At 39.8% G+C, this 20,344-nt stretch overlaps 1 protein-coding gene across 6 annotated transcripts in view; it reads left to right on the top strand.

The window, feature by feature from the left end:
* COBL (cordon-bleu WH2 repeat protein) overlaps positions 1–19,535 on the top strand; it is a 169,034-nt gene extending 149,499 nt beyond the window's left edge. For 5 of the 6 annotated variants that reach the window (XM_064506701.1, XM_064506702.1, XM_064506698.1 and 2 more), the window contains 5 exons: positions 6,587–6,690; positions 7,973–10,011; positions 10,636–10,755; positions 12,914–13,162; positions 18,237–19,535. In XM_064506701.1, coding sequence (XP_064362771.1) covers positions 6,587–6,690; positions 7,973–10,011; positions 10,636–10,755; positions 12,914–13,162; positions 18,237–18,254 — 2,530 coding nt within the window. In that variant the 3' untranslated portion in view covers positions 18,255–19,535. The remainder of the gene's footprint in view (positions 1–6,586; positions 6,691–7,972; positions 10,012–10,635; positions 10,756–12,913; positions 13,163–18,236) is intronic. The other variant, XM_064506699.1, reaches the window with a different exon arrangement.
* Positions 19,536–20,344: the final 809 nt, after the last annotated feature.

The raw sequence follows: 20,344 nt of genomic DNA, 5'->3' as shown, positions 1-20,344 counted from the left end.
TTCAGTCACTTAATGCTCTTCATACCAGTAGGGAGAATCTCATATTCTCTCTTTTTCTTGACAGAATTTGTTACATTTGGCTCTGCTTCTGGTAGCCAAAGCTATTGTAAGGAGAAAGAAAAGGATCTTTCATGTTAGCAACCTGAGAAATACTTGCTGTTTGTTGTAAAACTTTTAGTTTTTTGGTGGCTGAGTTTAAAACAAAAGCTATTGAAAGGATAGAGATGGATGATTTTTTTCTACTTAAGTCCATTCAAATTCAAATGTTACAGGGTTTTGTATTGTACTTAGGAAAGACAGGAGGGAAAGAGAACTTGGTAGTTGGAGGAATTTAATGGTGAAACTGGTCACAGGAAGAAAAACAAAATATTGCATGGAGGAAGGCAGACAGGAAGGAAAGAGAAAAACTCTAGAAAAAATAGCAATGTATTTATATATATATATATATATGCATGTATATGCACAAACATGTTCTATATAATTACCTGTCACAACAATCTTTGGGAAAGATGGGAAAGATTTACTCTGTTGTTTCTACATAGGACAAGTTTTATTTTAGCTGGGTAGACATGTGTTTTATTTTATTGAAAATAGAGATGTCCTTTTAAGGAGGAGGATGCAAGAGAAAGAGTTAAACTAACAGGGAGAAGAACTTCAGGGATGAAAAATTACTTAATTAAGACCCAGATGTCTGACAGATTTGCAAGCCTCTGTTTCTCACACAGTTTTGCTAATTTCCTTCCTTATCTCTGGCTTTCCCTTTCCCTTTGTCCCAGAAAACTCTTTACAATCTGGACATTTTCATGCACTTTTTTGGTGGCAGATGTTCATGGAGGGAAGCTATTGATGATATTATGGTGAAGTAAAAGATATTCACAGACATTACAGCAAGAATCCAGATTAGCCTTTCTGTTAAGTTCATCCACAGGAAAAATGCCTTGTACTTTGGAACTATAGAATATTTTACATACTAGGGAGCATATTGAGTTGCTAAAGGTGTAGTGTTGAGTTCCAGGAGACAAAGATTCTCATCCTTGCGCTTTCTCATATTTTCCTGTGTAAACCAAGAGAAATTATTTACCTGCACTGTGCCATTTTTTAACTTGGAGTGTTATTTTGCACAGGTTTGCTGAATTACAAGTTGATCCATATTAGTCCAGTTTATTGCTTATTCCTGGCCCTGCGGGCAATCCTGCCTGCCTGTTGCCTTTTCCGTTGTGAAGCTGCTGTGAGAGCCCCGTGTGCGGAGGGGAAAGAATGGGGACATTTTCTGGCCAAAAGAAATTGTAAGCTGCAGCTTACAGAGCCGATGAGAGGACCCTGAGCCTGACATATGTCTGGGGGCTCTAAAAGCTTAGATCACCCTGCTATGTAACATGCTTAGAGATTTCTAGCATTAAGGCTCTCAAAAACACAAAGCAATGCTATAAATATACAAAAGCATTTTCATTTGCTTTCTGTTTAGGTTTTTTACCAGGAACCACAGAGGAGATATATAAAAGGACCATAAACTTAGCTGCTGCTGAAATACTGTTTCATTTTCCTCATCATCTATGTTTGCAAGTTTGTACTTTAATCAGGTGGTATTATATCTGAAGGCAGTACTGGACCTAAGTATTCTGGGACTGGAAAACAGATTAATTCAGTCTGTGATGATTTTTATTCAGCACAGATATAAGTGCAATCTAAAGACTATTTTAAGTATGATGCTATCCAGCAAAACTTAAAATAGAACATAAGCTAAAATACTTGCTATGGCAGTGATATCGGTACCTTGCTCTCAAAAATGTGCAGCTCTTTCTTTTGTCACTCATTCAAGGACATAAAAAAAGGAGATTTTGTGGCTTTCAAACAGAATATGGCTCTCTGCTTTTTCCTTTCCCTACTTGCTTGCCACTTGCAGAAATCTTACTTCAAAGACAAACTTTGTTATCTAACCAGTCCTAAGTGGGATGTTCTTTCCAGTACGTTAACAGCCTACAGTATGGCATTTTAATGGGCTTTGGGCATATGAAGCTAGCACATTAAAGCTTTATCCTTAAGTTCACAGGAGGCAGCAGAAGAGGAGGATTTCATTGGTCACATCGTAGCTCAGGTGATCAGAAAGTCTGCCACTTATACTAGCTGCCTTTCTGCAGCCATTATAAAAAACAGAGAAGAAAACAGAAAAGAGAACAGAACAGAGCAGAGAAGACAGAAAAGAGAAGAGAGGAGATAGGAGGAGAGGAGAAAGGAAAGGGAAGGGAAAAAGTCATCTACCCTAAAAAAAAGAAAGGTTGGAAAAGTGGTCCCTAAGGCTTTGTAAATTATTGACTATTGTGAAAAATAGTTACCTCCACTTTTGAAGAGTACTTTGCTACATCAATCAAAAAAAAACAAATCTGTGAACTCTCTGAGTTTACTTGATGTCATCTTTGTGACCTGGCTGAATAGAAAGCCATATTCAAAAGGGTGAACTTTCAGACATACTTTCTTCATTTTAAATACATTCAGCATCAGTCTCTTTTTCTAACACCCTCCATGATACACACCGGTGAGAAGCATTTCTCTATCCAGCACTTAGGCAAAAGGAGAATAATGTGGATCTGTTTTGCAGAGGAGGGGTTTGGGTACATGCAGGAGGATTCCCCAGTGCCAGACTGTGAGCCCTGTCAGATCTCGGAAAAGGAGCTCCAAAGGTGCTCCGAAGCCCAGTCCATGCGAACTGCAGTATCAGCCTTTCACGCTGGGCACAACGGCTCTGTCTGCCCTCCATAGCTAAGAACAAATTTACAGCAACCCTGTTCTCAAGTCTTTTGATATAGCGAATATGAGACTGTGGGGTAGGATTCAGTTAACTTAAGAGAGATGTCTCCCGCCATTTCATCTTGCCTGCAGCCACTCTGGAAGGACCTGGGTCTCCCATACGTTCTGTAATACGTCTGCCAGCCCCGTACAGGTATCTTGAATACCCTACAGTATTTCAGATGGCCCTGAGTGCCTGAGTTTAGGCTACTGACTCTCTTCCTCAGTCCCTTCACTGCAGTCACAGCTCTGCACTGTGTTTTCTCAGTTATGCTGGGAGTATAAGGCTGTCTACCTCTGGTACTACGTGCAAGGCTTTCCAGAGTTCTTGGAAAATGAGCTTTCTTCCAAAAAGACTTGGGTCAATTTTATCATTTGCAAAACTGCTTGAAGTATAACAAAACGGCAGCTTCTCTGATTACAAATCTGGTAGCTTTTCAACTGTTTTTGATTTCTTTTTCATGCAGATTTCCAGCTAGGTTTGTCAGAGATTTTTCCTCTCTTGCTTAGAATGTAAACTTTCTCATAAATGGCTGTCTCCCGTGGCCCTAATTTAACAAAATGCTGCTCGAAGTTTCATTTTGTCTCCAACTGGGTGAGTGACTGCAGAGGAGCAATTATGTGTTGTAGACTGAGCTCTGAAGGCAGTAGTTTAGTAGTTGCTCTGCTCAGTTCTGTGCTCTTGCACCAATCTCTGCTAGTCTTCATAAGTAATAAGTGAGCAGGCTCTCAGGAGCCACGCATGTTGGCCATTTCGAGTTTGTGCTAAACGCTCCCCAGTGCTTTATTTTTAGCGCCTTGCGTTTTACGAGAAAAGCAGCCTAAAGGTTATCAAGTTCTTCCCCGAGTCAAAAAAAAGTATGTGTGAGAAAATGCCACTGGTAATGTTTATCCAGAATGTAAAACGTGGTATCAGAATAAGTCTTGTATTTTTCTTGGATTCTGGCCAAAACACAGCTGTCAACAAAAGAAAAGTGTATAGGGTCAGAAGGGAAGAAGGCTTTGAAAAAATAAATTAGAGGCCCTTTTGTTTTCCTTTTCCAAATACTGTGTGTGAAAGACTCTTTTTAGGTGTATTTATACACCATGCGAGCTACTGGAAATTATCAGATCTTCACCTCACAAAACACATATCACTGTATATTTTAAATTTTTGGTGCTAAGCATTTCAAGAAGAGCTCTATGGCTAATGTCTGTGTGCTGCCTTGCTTTTTAGGTGAATTTGAGATGAATTGAACAATAGCTCTTTTAGGGATTTGGAAATGCACAAGAAAAGGTCTGCTTTTATTGAAGCTCCCTGCATAAGAGAAAAATAAATCCTTTCATTTTCACCGCATTGTTCTTTTTCCCTCAGAAAACTTCTGTGAATTGGATACTCTTATCCTAGTTGTCTAGATAAGGAGATTAAAGCAGAGATTGAGAAGCAAATTATGTGTAGTCACTGCATACCTGCACAGAGGATAATAAAAGAAACCTCCAGTGACTGTTTCACCCATCAAGATGATGACAATTTTGCTATAAGGAATCATTGAAAGTTTTCCATTGATTTAAGGGAAGAAAGAGCTGGTCAGTGCAATGAACCCATACTACATGTTTGGACCCCGAAATCCCTGTTCCTAGATAAATTGCCCATAAAATTTTCAAGCCCATAGGTTTCATTACCTCCTGGAGAAAGCCCAACCCTGACAAGCCCAGTAACATCGAGTTTGGCTGTATGGTAGAGCACTGGTGCAATACACAAAAACATATGATGAGGTACCAAGAAGATGGTGAGCAGGCAGGGCCTTCATGAGCTTCAGTCTCATTCTCTGATAGGTACAGGCTTACACGTTTTTCTTCCAAGGTTTTCATTCAAGCACCATAGCCTAAAGCACCTTCTGCACAACAGCTTAGAGAATGAGTTTCAGTGCACATCCATACTTTGCTTCCAGCTGCGGACAACTATCCCCCAAGACCAACCTTTGCAAAGCAGAATGCAGTATTTGCCTTCCAAACTGGATAGACATGTTTAGCTGGTGTGCAATTGGAGTGATTTTCCTCTCGAAAACCCTTTGAGTTTGGGAATAAGTCGTTTTAAAATGCACTTGTAGGAAAACAAGTATTTTTTTATTAATTTTATAAAACTTTGCACTGCAAAACTATAAAGTTGGGTTGGTTCTTTTCTGCCACCTTCAAGTTGAGAGTTTTGTTTGCCAAACTTCTGCACCAGTCCCAATGCTTCAGTAAGCTTAAATCTTCTTGTCAGTTTGTTCAGATGAGTGATCTCAGTGTGTGTGTGTGTGTGTGTGTGTGTGTGTGTGTGTGTGTGTGTGTGTACACTTTAGTACAGTAGGATTAGAGTCCTACAGCACCTGTTGCCTCTTTTGGAGACTCTGGCTGATTCGTGCCTTCCCAGTTTTGAAAGATTTCCCTGCAGGTGTGGTTTACTGCTTTTATTGACCCAGCATACATGAACTCACCTTTATAAGTCCAAGGGAGTTAGCTGCGAGTAGAAGAAGCAGGCTCTAGGAGTGCATTTGTTCATTCCAGTATAAAAGGCATGGAGAAAGAAGTGAGTGCAATTAAAAAAAAAAAAAAAAGATGGTTAAACATGTGATTTCAGCTATTCCTACTATGAGCAAGAGAAAAAATATAACAATAAAATAGCAAAAAAAAAGGAAACTACAGTGCTAGAGATTATTTAAGTCAATGCCAGGAAACAGCCCTGAATTTTGATTCAGATGACTATCTCAAAGGGCAGCAGCAAAATAGCATTTTGCAGATGGTGTCCGGTATACTACCAAGAAAAAGTCATCTTACTTCATCTGTGAGATGAAATGCTTGATCTTGAAAAGGGCAAAGCTGCTCTGCCTGATCAGAGTTAGTTTAGGTGTGGTTAGAATGGAAAGTTGTATTGTCAATAGCCTAATCACAAGGGCAAAACTTAGATGCAGAGTCATAGATCAAAATGTTTTGACTGCAGGGGAGGAACAAGTAACTGGAAGAAGTCTCCCAACATGAAATCCTGGCTTTTTGATTTCAGTAGAAAAATTCTTCTGGTTGAGTCTTTCTTCCCAGGAAACAGGAGGTTTGTTGTAAAGCAGGTTGTCATGTGTATTTTTTTAAATTTTAGTTCTTTTTTGTTAGTTTTTTCTTAGTTTCATCAATTTTTTTCTTTTAATAAGCCAAGAAAACAGCACTCATTCTGATTTCAGACTTGTTTTAGATAGTTGTACAACATAACTGAAAACCATAGAGCTAATTCCTGGCAAAAAATCAGGCCCCTTGATAGGTTTTATTAGAAACAGCTCTTAAGGAATTAGTTTCTCTTTCCTCCTCCCTTCCCTCCCCCCAGGAAGAGGAGCAATGGTCAAACAGTCCATAGCTGCTTTTGTTTTTCATTGCCATGCAATTTTTATTTAATGAAGGTGCAGATTTATTGGCAGGGTAGGTGCTGGATGGGTAGTGATCTCCTTTGAAATTAGCTGGATATGCAACCCTTTGCCTTGGCACACAGTGCTTTGCAGCAGCCCGGCTGAAATGCATACTGCACTGTGAGGCCAGGCCATTTCTTCGTGACAGGCTCTATTAATCCTTATCTTTTGATCACCGGCACACTGAGTGTGCTCAGCACCACAGAGGTCCGTCCTAGATATGGCTGTGTCAATGCGGCGCATGCGTCTAGGGCTGCACGTTTTTCTGCTTTGGGGGAGGAATTTCCATGCCCTGATAGGACCAAAAGTGCCAAAATGAGAGTGTATTTCAGAACAACGCCGCACAGCAAAAACGGAGACCTAACCTATTTTTTTCCTCTTTCAATTAGCAGTAGAGATGAAGAAAGTACCTCCGCTAAGCGTGACAGCGAGAATACGTTCATTGCTGCTCAATTCCAGCAGACGCTGGCTGACCTGGATGAAGATTTGGAAGGTAGGGAAGTAGGTTACCTCTAAAGTACGAAGGAGCTGGGCATAGCCAGGAGATACCGAAGCAAACCGTGCTCTGAGACGTCCACACATTTCTCACTAGGGTCACTGGGAGCAGCTCACTCCTCGGAGGCAGACGTGGTCCCCCCAAAGAGACTGCTTTCACGTTGCCTCTGGGGCAAGCCACTCTTTATACACTAGTACTGGGTATTTTGGAGGCTGCTGTATCAGACTGTCATTGTATTTCAATGTCTGCTACCAGAACAAAATGAAGAGCAGTTTATGGGCACATTTTGTGGGCCAAATTTGGTACAATTTGATTGACTTTAGTGAAGCTAAACCAGTAATGAACTTGGCTCTGTGTTTTATGAATAATGCTTCTGTTTTGTATTTTGTCATAATGAAGTGGAGAGGGGGGGATTTTGGTACCCAGTGCTTCCTCTGCATTAGCAGCCTTGTACTTTAAAGTTAAAAATTGAAAATATTGACCAGAAACAGTGGACAGAGATAAAATGTCATCACAAAGCAATATTGTTCTTCTCTTTTGCCTACTGTTAATGACGATGCTTCGCTGTTAATGGTTTGTCACCGACTGATGTTGAATACTTTTTTTAAAGGCCTTTATTTTAGTACTTTTGCGGTGGACTTGATTCTGATTTAATTTCTCTGAGTACTCTAACACTGCAGTTCCTTTAACTTCTATGTCGTAACCCTCGATTTATACCAGCAAATTTGAGAGATGAGTTAAGCTTCTTGCACAATGAAGCTTCTGGGGTAGTTGGTAACGAAGGGTGAGAAGAATGGAGGAGAAAATACAAGTACTGTTTCTTTGTTTGCTTGCTCAAGGAAATCCTTCAGCTGGGTTGTTATTACTAACCAGGTCTGGGAAACATAATTTGGAGTTGCTTGTTGTTTCTCAGAAATGTTTCTCCTTTGGAGTCAGGTGGTGAAATGTTTATCACTGGGAGAAGTTAGTCAACGATAAGGTATGAACAATAGATTAAATTCTGCTTTCAGCTGCATTTGTATGTTTCCCACTTACTGAAGGAGGACTGCAGGAATATTTGCCTGAACCTAATCAGCAGCCAGACAGCAAAAGGACCCAGATCTTTCCTTTTTTGTAATATAGACATACATAGGTATATATAGATAGATAGATATTTTCCTATTAGTTTTACTGGAACTCAAATATCTGATTTGGATTAGTTTGTATTAGCTGTTTGTGTAATTTAAAGTGATATTGCCTAAATATTACCTGCATGTACTTTTACATGTGTATTTTGCAGCAGTGGATGACATAAGCAACTCTGACTCCGAGTATATTACTGAGGTGTTGAGCCCGCATACAAGAAGAGTTGACGCTGCCCAAGGTGTTACCGTTCCTGTTCCAGTGACAATCATAGATGATGATGCGGAAGTTAACATCCCTAGGTCCACTGGAAATCAAGAGACAAGGGGTTCAGAAAATATTTCAGCTAACTCTGTTAATACAGGGAACTTTACAAATAAAAATAACAACGCAGGTTCCTTTGATAAGGGACATATAGGTGGTGGATCTATATGTATATCCAAAGACTTATTACATCGGCAACCTTCTGAAAATGAATTTGATCGCTTGCCTGTGGAACAGAGGAGAGATATGTTTGAATCTCTCACCTCTTCCTTTGAAAAAAGAAGTGAAAAGAGCTTAAGACTGGAACCCCCTCCTAAACACAGTGTGAAGTCTGAGGAATATAAATCTAAGCTGATTCCATCTCACTCCAAGGCCTCAGCTGAAATCAGTACAGCAAAAGAGAAAAAAAATCCATTTAAGGAATGTAGTAACAGGGAAAGACCTTTGAGAAAAAGTAAATCAGAATTAGAAATCAAGCAGCCACTGGCAAAAAAAAATGAAGAGAAGATAGAAGAAATCCCTTCAACACCCACATGGTGTCATCGCGCCCAGATTTCAGGAACAAATTATGAACCTAAAATGGGTTTGACGACCTTTAAAGTTGTTCCTCCCAAACCTGATGTAAAGTATTTTGATAGAGGAGTTTCCCTCTCCACTGGTGCCATTAAAATTGATGAACTAGGCAATCTTATAAGCCCAAATGCTGGTGGCACAAAGAACATGTCAGATACTACCGCTTTCACTACTGGTGAAAGTGAGGAAATTCCAATTGGGAAAGTAAAGGCCTTCTGGAGGTCAAGTTCTATGGAAAAGCAAAGTGATGACTCCACTGAGCATCTTCTTAAAAAGTCAGCGGTCACCACAAACTCTAAATCCTTTACTCTAAAACAGGAACACAAACCTGTCTGTCTTGTAGCTCCAAAACCTGTAGCACCACAAACTGTTACTTCCCAGGTAGCTGAAAGACAGTTTGAAAATGAAAAGATCAAACCACCTCTTCCAGTCACGCAGTCTCAAGCAAAACGATTAGTGGCCCCAACCATTAATAAGGATAAGGTGGACCTTCCATTTCTAAAGCCGCATAGGAGAACTTCAAGTCAATACGTTGCCTCTGCCATTGCAAAACACATCAGTCTACCTACCTTTAAGTCTGACTCCACAGAACATCATGAGAAAGAAGAACATAAGCATGGGGCAGGAGAGGTTAGAACTGAAGGAGAGCTTTTCCCAAAAAGATGTATTATTGTGGCCAAATACAGCCCCGTGGAGACAGATTCAGCAGAAACAAGAGAACCACTTTCAAATATTTTTACTTCCAGTCTAAAAGCATCCCACAGGTTTACACCTGGTGATAATTCTGGAGTGGAAAACAAAATAGTCAACATCAGGGCACCAAGTCAAGCAACTCCTCCTAGTTTCTATAAAAAGAGTGCCAGTGTCCCACTTACTAAATCCTCTTCAAAGGATAACAACGCTACAGAAGATGATCACAGTTTAAACAGCAAGCAAATTATAGTAGAGAAAAAAACGCATCTTTTGTTTGACCAGAAATGTGAGACTTTGAACCATAGTAATTTGGCCCCATCTCTCAAGTCACCAGATCTCCAGGTCGTCCCACCCTTTTCCAGCTCGTCTTTGCGAGCCGGTAAGTGGCCTCCTGCTAACAGCGTACAAACTAGTTGTTTTAAGGCATCGCCTGAGTTGAATGGTGCGCCTACAAACAATCACACGGAGTCAGAACGGGAGGACAGACACGACGGTTTGGTTACTAGTGCTATCGGTGAGCTGGATGTTAATGTTCAGACCAACATCTTTGGACCAAAGAAGAAGTTCAAACCAGTTGTCCAGAAACCAATCCCGAAAGATACGTCCCTGCACAGTGCCCTGATGGAAGCCATCCAAACAGGAGGGGGGAAGGAGAAACTCAGAAAGGTAAAGTGGAGGCTTCATTCAGCCTGTGCAGCCTGCAGAAGCCTGTATTTGCGCTATCAGGCACCAGCTGTTTTATAATTGGTCCAGCTGCTGGTGAGCTGGAGTGCACGTCGTTTTTGAAAAATTTAAAATGGCAAAATGCAGACCAAGCCACTGGTTATGTTGCATGTCCTGTATGTTATGCAATGCTATTGCTGCTGCACTAGCTAGGAGAGACAGGGGGTGCACAGATACAGCTTAGAGGAGAGGTAATTGAGGTTAGCTGAAGAGCCTAACCCGCTTTTCTCTATGTTATGTAAAAACAGGAACACACTGTGTGGAGAAAACTTGTAAATATCTGTAAAGGAAAGAAGGCTACATTTTGTATGAATTTGGTGGTATTAATTTGTCACTAATGCTCAGGGGATATGTAACTGCATCTGTACACACAATGTTACTTACTGGAATCTACATATATCCTTACCAGTCAGAATGAATAAGGGTTGTAAAAGCAGGCCTGAAAGAAGATAGACTGATTAGTCTCCGTAGCTTGCATTCTGGTACAAGCACTAAAAATGCTTTCAATAGTATTTCCAAATTGTCTCTAAGTAAATATCTAATAGGTTTATTGTTTTTATATTCTAGATTTCAGACAGTGCATTAAATGGAAGTCACAAGAAACCCTCATTTGCCGAGCCAGAAAATGAGCGCTCAGCCCTGCTGGCAGCAATCAGAGGCCACAGTGGCACCTCAAAGCTAAAAAAGGTAAGAAATAAAGATGATCAGTGATCTTCTAAGTGCAGTCTGTTCCTACTGAGGTTTTGGATAAACCTGGAAATGATGCAAACTGGAGTTATCCTGCAGAGAGAAAAGCTTGGGGGAAAATATTATGATATAAGACCAGATCTGACTTAGATAATATAGTGGGTCAGGGTCTGTGCTCTGCTACAGAAGTTACTCTTTGAAATTGTATGCTTGTAGCTGAGAAAGAATCGTGTAGAAATCCAAATGAATTTAAGAGAACGTACGTGGAAGGCACCAGATGATCATCAGTTGCACACATTTAGGTGTTAGTTTTTGCACTTTAAGAGTATGCAGTTAGGTTATTTGCATTACCTACTGTATACATCCAATCCCAGTTACCTAAGAACACATTTTGACTTCTTCATGTGTGCTTCATGAGTTAGATGCATTAAATTGTATGCAAGTAATGGACGTTGACGGAAAATCTCAAACTCTCTTCCACTGCAGCAGGATGATTCCTTCTGCCTGAAGGACTGACCTAACCATTAAAGCATCTCCTATTCCTAATAGCCAAAGCCTGCATCGTTCTAGCCTTAGCTTTCCCTCAGTTCGCTAATCAAGTCACGGATGTGTATTTGGCAAGGAGTCCCCCATTTCCCTCATGCAATGACTCAGGCCATTACATCCAGTTAGCTGGCACAAGATTGAAAGTGTCTCTTTTCTGAGTTAGGGCATTACTCCTTCCCTCAAAGCAGTTCTGAGTATCTCACTGCTCCTGCTGTAGGTAGGGTACAGCTTTCTCTGAGCCTGAGAACAGAATATGCTACTAGAGGCAGTAAAGGATCAGCAACCCCTTGATCAAGGATGTGCCACAGCCATCTTCACACATACTTAATTGCATTTTGCATTCATTTGGCATAAATGTAAATCTGTGTGAAAGACACTCTGAGAATGAAGTGGTGTTATTTTATCACAGAGACTTTTTGGAATACTTTTCTCCAGCAGAGAAGCTTTTGGCATCATTTTAAAGGAAGTTGCTTAGAAACCATATGTTTCTTTTTCACACCATGTCACCTGTGCTAGTTAAAGCACCATGTTTACATGTGTACAGGGCTGGATATAGATGTGCTGTGATGGAAGGGCTGTCCCTTCAATGTCATCTCAGATGTTCATGTCTTATCTGACATGACTTCATTCCCATATATTTGTATGTACAGTGAGGGAACAGAATGTCGGAGCTCTCTGAATTTGGCTTGCTTGGTGGGAGAATGAATCCTTTCATTTTTCATTAGAGACGTATTGTGCCTCAGTTTCTCTGAAAAAAGGAATGATAGTGCATTTACTGGTAAACCTCCCATTTGCCACATGATACTAAATTTCCTAGTACTTTCCAAATCATTTTAATTACTAAGGCTTTATCATGGTTATTACTAGTAACATCGTTAACAACAAAAAGATTTGTTGAGGCAGTTGAAGGAAAATCTGGCTTAGTCTGAATGATTACCTCCTCCCCCTGCATTCATTTAAACAAAAATAGATATCCACCTATGTTTCATGCAGGAATTTTAGGTTCAGAAATTCCACAGAAACCCCCTTGTAAGAGGAACCAATTGTTTTTTTGCTGTATGCTTTCACGTAGTTCTCTCTAGTCCTATTTCTTTTTAGTATGGCTGGAAACTTTAGATTTAATAACAGTTTGTTTCAATGAAGCCAGGTCCCAAAAGCACAGCTCTAGAAGAGCCTCACTCTCATCTGAGATTATTTCTGTGCAGCCCAGGCTGCTAAAAGTAACAAGATTTCTGGGTGGCTACTGCAGGCTTAATATACCTTCCTGATTCCAAAAATCTTTGTGGTTGTTTCCAAATGAATACCAAGTCCAACTCTCTGTCTGTTACCTTACATGCCAAGAAGAGTTACAGGATGCTGGAGCTCACAGTAAATAGAGATTGAGTTTCTGAGTCGATGCCAAATCCTTGATGCTGGTAATCAGCCTGACTGAATGATGTGAGTGAGCAGTAACAGATGTTCAACCCTATGAGCAAACAAAAGTTCTACGTGCTTTATATCATTCAAGCAAAGTGAAATTGGGGTCCTGAAATTAAGTGCATCAAATGTCAAATAATTAAGGTTTAGTCATGCTTTGATATTAATCACCACCTTTCAACTGCATGTTGAACAGATCTCCTCAGTGGCCTCCGAAGAACTGCAGAGTTTTAGAAATGCAGAACTGTCCTTGCAAAAGGCAGAAGAGCCTCGGGAAGAGCGGCTTTGTATCCCACCACTCCCCACGCAGCCACCGCCAACTCCCGCTCTGCCATCAGCAGCAGCTCTGAAGTCCTCTGCCCCTGCTGCAGCTGGCCTTGCTGAGGCAAGGCAAGCCCTGATGGAGGCCATTCGCTCTGGTGCTGGAGCAGCAAAGTTAAAAAAGGTAAACATACTTTTATATTTTCAGTCTTTTGGATGAAATAGCCTGAGCTTCCTGTGCTGCTCTGGGAGCTGTTGTAAGCTATCTTAGCCGCACATTTCTTTCTGTCACCATGAGAAGGTGTACATACTGTGTTTTCTCTAGCTGAATCAAAGATCAGGAGCATATTTCAACCCCTCTGGACAGCTATTAAAACACATTTTTGAATGAGTGCTTCTCCTCTTTTAGAAGGCTAAAACATGCCTGTGCATATATGCAACCATATGAATATGCCAGTACCTATTTCTTTTAAAAGAGAACATTAAGAGCATGAATATCATTTCAGAAAACTTTTTCGTGCCCTTTGCTATGCTCATGAATCTGAGATAATAATGGCTGTCCTTTAGACAAGGAACGATCAGATATGTGACCCAGGGTTCTTCTACCCATTTCCTTTTCCTGCTTCCACAAACCGGAAGCAAATTTAGACATAAATACTCTCTCCTAATTTCAATACTGTGTTGTAGACCTTAGTTCCCAACACTGAAGCTTAGGTGGCACATGCTGAGAGCTGTCAGCAAAACTGTGAGATCCTTTTAATATCTGCCTGAACTTTATCAATTGGATGATTTGTGTTTCTCTTTTGTGGTCAACTACTGGTAAGTCAGCTCCTGGATGGCTAAATAACATTCTTGCTCAGTTGTCCGTGTTGATTTTTGGAGTAAGTTCATTTATCTTTTTGATCAAGATTCTGTCCTAACCTTCAGTTACGCCTCATTTCTGGGTGAAGAGAGCAAGCAGTTTGCCTCAGTGGCGTCATCCTAATATTACACTGCAGTATCTAAGAATGAACTTTGATCCAGGGACTTCAGGGAACGTACAAAAACAGATGGAGTTTTCCCAACACGTGATTTAGCTGATGCCAACCATAAATGTGTAAACAAGCTTTAACCTTGCTTGCTTGTCCTCTTTAAACCAATTCAAAATATATTACCAATTTCAAAATAAAAAAAATAGCTAGAAAAATCTTGTTTCTGGTAAACCAGAAGTTCCACAGCATCATTACCAATTGCACAAACACATCAGTTTTTCAGAGAAATTTCCATCAGCATGGAAATGGAAACCAGGATGTGCAGTTGTTGTGCATGTGAAAAAAATTGTGTCTATATTATGCATACCAATAGAAGACTACAACTTATGAAGAAATAACACTCCAGACCAGATTTTCCTTCTCAGCTTCACCATTTTACAGGAAAAAGGTGGGTTTGTACATGCAAGAGTACCACATGCAGTTCTTTGTTTTCTAGATCTTTTCAAATTCCAGATAGTGTGAACCTTGCTCTTCCAACTGACTGTTGCAGAAGTCTCTGGGGGGCCTACAGCCCTACTCATTAAAACAAGTCATCACATCCTTGGGGATTCATTTTGAAACAGTTGGATAGTCATTACAGTCTACGAAAGTGAGCTTGATATACTGATATATTCTGCTAAATTCTGTGCCTGTCTTCTTTCATTTTCAAAACAGAGTAATTTTCAGTAGATCTGACATTGAAATGACTAAAGAGTGCATCTTTTCTTGCATATCTTTTATGAAAATAAGAAAGGCATTTTGTCCAAAGACAGAGCAAGTTTTTCTTGTTATAGTGCTGTCCTTCATTGTATTGGATGTGCAAGCTAAGTCTTGTATATACCAAAGGCGTCATATCATTCTGACATCTGAGATCCCATGCCCTTGATCATTGATAAAAGTAAAAACGTTGTCAAATTTCTCAGAGTTTCTATCCAGTGTGTATTAATATTTCTCCTAGCTTGCTGTGTTAAATGAGAGTCAATTTCTGATCTTTTCTGCAGCTGGACACCTTGTGACAGCAAAAGTTGACTTGGTAGAGGAGAATATATGATATCTGCATATCAGGGTTTTCTTCCTTTACAGCTGCAGAACATGTCTGCAAGGAGTACTGAGTTTTTGGTAGACAGTAGCTGGTGTGTGGTTTTGTGCCAAGGCCAAAGCAAACGTTTTTCTTTATTTTGCTTCCTCTGTCAAAGATCCATGATGTCCTGATGTGAAGGTGTGAGCCCAGAGCCATTTTTTGACTGGGTTGCGTGTTAGATTCTGGTTGCAACAATTAGATAGCCGACTAGATAGTTAAGTCCTTTAATTGCATGTTTTTCTCCTCCGTTGTCTTCTGGAAGTTTTCTGGAACAAGGGCTTCTGATGGTGAAGTAATTTAGTTAGCTAATATTGTGGAAAACTAGGAAAGATCTGCATTGCTTAGTTATGTATGACTCAGTTTGTGCTTATTTATGAGGGGTTATTTGCAATGGAAGTAGATCAAATGGGACTGTCAGGGGAACCAAACATGAAAAGCAACCAATTGCCTAGATAAGGAGCATCCCAACAAACATTTGGGCTCTATTAATATCTGTGAAAAGGCAACTCCTCCACTCCACCCCTGATTACACAGCTGTTTGCTAAAGTCACGAACTTTAAAGTTAAAAGATCCACTGTGCAGGAAGGGAGGAGAGAAATTGCTGCAGGCTGACCCAACCTTGCTGAGAGTCCGGGTCTGCCCCAGAAAGGCTGTAATTGGGTCACCCAAAACAAACCAGAGCAAAAATACATATTTGAGGGAAATGCCAAGTATAGGTAAAACAGTATGTGCATAGGACTCCTGGCTGTTCTTTAATCCATTTCTTGGAGTGCTGTGCCTGTTTTGGCAAATAAATCACACTTTGTTTTGAAGAAACGGCTTCTGTTTTATTGCACGCTGTTGCTGTCCACAGACTCCTGAGGGAAAATTCTTGTGGGTGCCAAGCCCAGTTAGGCCTGCTTAGTAACATGGTTCATCCCCAGTGCAGTGCAGTTCAGAGACCCTCCAGAAGGTGGTTGGGTTGCAGATCCTACCCGAAGGGAATGGAGGCACAGGCTGTTACTGCAAAGTAATGGCCTTACTGAGTTGGAAAAGACCTTACAATACACGGGAAGTAGCCCTTTTTCATTCTCAAAATGGTCCGATGAGGAACCTGGCACGTTTAACACATCCAAAGTATAACAGCAAGTCAGCGAGACGTCATCAAGTGAAGCCACCAGGATGGCTGCCCTAATGCCTTTGGTGATTAACTGGCATCAGAAATGAGCACATCTCACCCACGAGGTGTCTGCTTCCCAGCCACACCGTCTGCCTTCTGTACCGAGGGTAGTCACTTGATCTAGGAAATAAAGAGCTGATCCGAGACCAACTTTTAGGCTGGTTTTAGTGAGCAAAACTCAAGTCATGGAGCTGTATCATTTGAGCTTCTCATGTTAAAAGTGATCTGATGTTAAAAGTGATCTAATGTTTTATTTAAATTGTATCAAGCAACTTTTTTTGCAATTTCCTATAATCATTTCTTTTAGTTTTTAAACTTTTTGTTTCTATCTCTGAAAATGCTAGATTTCTGAAATTCTGTGTATATGTGGAAAAAAACATAACTATACATGCAAATAACCTGTTAGATGCCTAGCTGTAGGTATACGTTGCAGCACAAGCCCATGCAGGATTGAAAATCTTACTCAGCAAAGAGAAGCTATAAAAGTTGCCTTTGCTTATATGCCATCTACTCATCTTAGAGCTGTACCCAGGGATTTGGTAGAAATACTGCAAGGGAATGTTCCTGCACAAGCTGGGGAAGGCAAGGTTGCTTATCTAAAAAACAAACTTTTGCTCATGGAAGAATAATTTTTGTAGACCACTTTTTAATTGTACATGCAAGAGATACTCTACAGCTTTCACATGTTTTCCAGTTAAGATTAGAGCTGGACACATCTAAGCAGCCTTTTTATGTTTACTTGCTATGATTTTTAAAATTAATTTGGCTCCATCACAGTACCCACAAACGTTTATTCCAGCATTCAGCATTTAGTCACATGAACTCCTGATACATGCAGTATATCATTCTGTTGGCAATTAAAGGAGCCAGATAAGGTAATTGCTGCACCCATTACAGTGAATCCCTGGTATATGCTGGGATAATTCAAAGTTGGTTGCTAACAAGTAATGCATCGATCTGAATTACGGCATGTTCAGTGTCTTCTAGGGATCGTGGTCGAGTTCTGTACCTTTATGTCAAGCAGTGGACCACTCTTCTAGTATTATCAGGGATGTACAATTGTGAATGAAGAAATACTGTTTCTTATCATTAATGTTTGTAGGTGCAATGACAGAAATTACAAACTCACAGCCATAGTTGTTGTTGGCACTGATATGCTGGAAGTAGGGGAAGGAGGCCCTGCTAAGAGGTTGTCCAAGCTGGATACACTGGTAGTCAAATGAGCCCAGAAAGTGATTTTGGTTCCCATGCACAGTGAAAGGCAGTCATTTGCAGGCTGTTACTCCATTCGAATTGAAAGATAAAATTTAATTTAAACTCTTCACCTTGCTAATAATTTGTACAGTGACCTATTTTTTCTCTAAGAATAAAGCTTCTGCCAAGGATACGAAGGCCAAAATCCAAAAGTTTAAACTTGGTCAAACACACTGATCCTGTTTAGCTTTTGTGGTGCCAGTATTGTATATCTCTGTGATAGAATGAAAGCTCAGTGAGAAGAGCACCCTAGCATACGTATTTACAGTTAAGCATATGCTTAGATGAACTGAAGACTAGGAAGGAACCTAAGTTTAAGTATTTTCCTGAATCAGAGGCTATGGGAGTTTTTTTCATTCAATCGGGAAGCAAAGTACCTATCAGTTGATTTATATGACCAGTGACAGCTAACCAATATTGAACAGATTTTGACTGTCAGGTATTACATACAGCCAGGGTTTGTGTTCAGTCCACAAAATGAAGGAAGTTCACAGAAAAATCCATCGCCTACATTCTAGTAATAATGTTACTGCAGCTGTAATTATCTAGGATGTATGAGGGGTGGGATTTTTAGGAAAGGATAATACCTTTCACTAGAACAATGTAGCTGGAAAAAAGATAAGCTTCAAGTCTCAAAGAACTGATGAAGAAACTAAGCTTGTAAACAGCCCCACAGGAGAATGCTTGGTTAACAATGTCAGCAGTTGAAGGTTTAAAAATATCTTGAATGATCATGTGCTTTTCTTTGTTATAGGTCCCTCTGCTCGTTTGAATTGTGTATAAAGAACAGGTAATTGGAAAATCTAACCCCATATGCACCCATAATCATCATTCAAGGTCTGAAGTGGCAAAAAACATCAAGAAGTTTAGTTTTTTCTCTTGTCTACAAGCCAAAATAAGTTGTAGTTAATTTTCTGTGTTCCTGCATAATGGTTCTAAGGGAAAAATATGTTGCTCTGCTGTAAAGCTTCTGTGCCAAGGAATTGTGTTTTGCCTCTGAATATTTAAGGTTGCCAATAAACTATTCTTGTTGGCAGGTTAATAAGGGTATAAACACTGTACAGTCCTCTGTTAATACTTAATTGTGTTTATGAGCAAAATTAAAAGACTTTTGCTAACTGTCTGAAAAGTAATATTAATTTCAAGTTGTTAAAAGTGCATAACTGTTTCAGACTATTTGCTTGCTTCTTACTTGATTTGGAAAAGAGCTATAAGCAATAAGAGGAAAAAAACAGAACAAAGATCTATACAAGTTAATCACAGGAGAAAAGTTATGGTGTATTCTGAAAGACCAAAATTGCCATATGCTGGAGTCATTGTTTTTTGTGATTAGGTGAACTTTATATCTCTGGTGCAGCTTTGAGAAAGCAGGCAATCAATACTGAATGTGAGACAGTGAGTTTATTGAAAAGTTACTTATGGGGTATGACGTAGAATACGATATACTGAACCCTGGTAAGATTCATGGCACTTGAAAAATATTGAGACACCTTAAGGGATCTTTGTTTGCAACTGTGAAGGTTATAAGTAGAGGACTGTGTGGTGGTCCAAGATTTTGAACTCATTCCTGCACTGCCAAAGGAAGTGGAGGTGGTTTACATCTGCAAGCAGGACTTTGTCACCTGGTCAGGTCACGCACAAGTGGGCCCTTTGTTTCCAGTTCATACGGCTGTTGTGTGTTGTCTCACAAGGATTTATAGCAGCTTCTTTTTCAAATGGTTAACTACTTTGGTAGTTGTGGTTGTACATATTTTGAAAATATTTTGTTAAATTGAAATGATTAACTTAAAAAGAACAGATCAAAATGCTTTTTCACATTTCCTGTATCACAGTGAAACCGAAGAAGAGGAAGTTTGTACATTTACATTTTTATAATCACAGACCAGAGTGGAGGTAGGTTCTTTTTTTGGAGTTGAAATTTGAAAACATACAGCTATGTAATGTTGAAAGCAAGAGAATATTTAGCCATCTGCATTTAATATGTCTGTATATTATATATTGTAAAATATTGATGTCTGTTAGTGCCACAAATAAAAACAAAATCAAAAACTTACATGGCTTGCAAGATTCTTTGCCAATTTTTTTCCATTTACAGAAAGAAATTGGAGCTAGAGATGGACTTAAGCAAAGTAGTGTGCTGTGCGTAATATCTCAGGTCTAATATAAAATGTCTCAAGCCAGGAAAGGTTTAATAACTGATGCTCGAGGAACACAGTAGAAATGGACAAATAAAATCAAGATACCAGAACAAACTACCATACCATACACATTTTTATATTAATTCAGCATTGCTGAAGATCGTTAGGGAATCGAATATAGTCAGAATTGAGATGCCGTTTCATACCTTGGGATGGATAAGATCACCTTTGTTGGCTGGTTAGCCTTTTTTTGTCTTAAAATCTCAGTATGCTTTGCATTGGAAATATTAACATGTTAAAAGTGCCACCAGAGCAAAGGATTCACTCATAACCTCGAATACTGTACAGATAGTCTCTCCAGCAGCAATTACAGCTTCCTTGATAAAGTGCTGTAAAACAGAATTCACTGCAGTTCTCCTTGCTGTTTTCCCTGCTGTCTGAAGGCCCTGGTTCTGCAGCCCCTCCTTGCTAATGCCCCTTTAATGTAATGAATTGTATGTGTAAGTACTTTCCAATGCAAGGGAACCAAAACTGGATTTTGAGATAATAAGATACTCTAATCCAGCCCTGGAGGTTCAAAGGTTCTCTGTCTGGGTGCTGGCACTATACAGAACTTAAGTTTATGAAAGAGTTATTCTTGGATAAACTTCTGGTTATCAAATTCCTGTGGCTGAAGAACTGTAAGATTAAGAACATCTGCAAGATCAGATGTCACCTTCATTGT

This window comes from Dromaius novaehollandiae, chromosome 2 (assembly GCF_036370855.1).
Source record: "Dromaius novaehollandiae isolate bDroNov1 chromosome 2, bDroNov1.hap1, whole genome shotgun sequence".
Taxonomy (NCBI): Eukaryota; Metazoa; Chordata; class Aves; order Casuariiformes; family Dromaiidae; genus Dromaius; species Dromaius novaehollandiae.
Note: the sequence above shows the minus strand (reverse complement) of the source record. Positions and strands in the feature narration are given on the sequence as shown.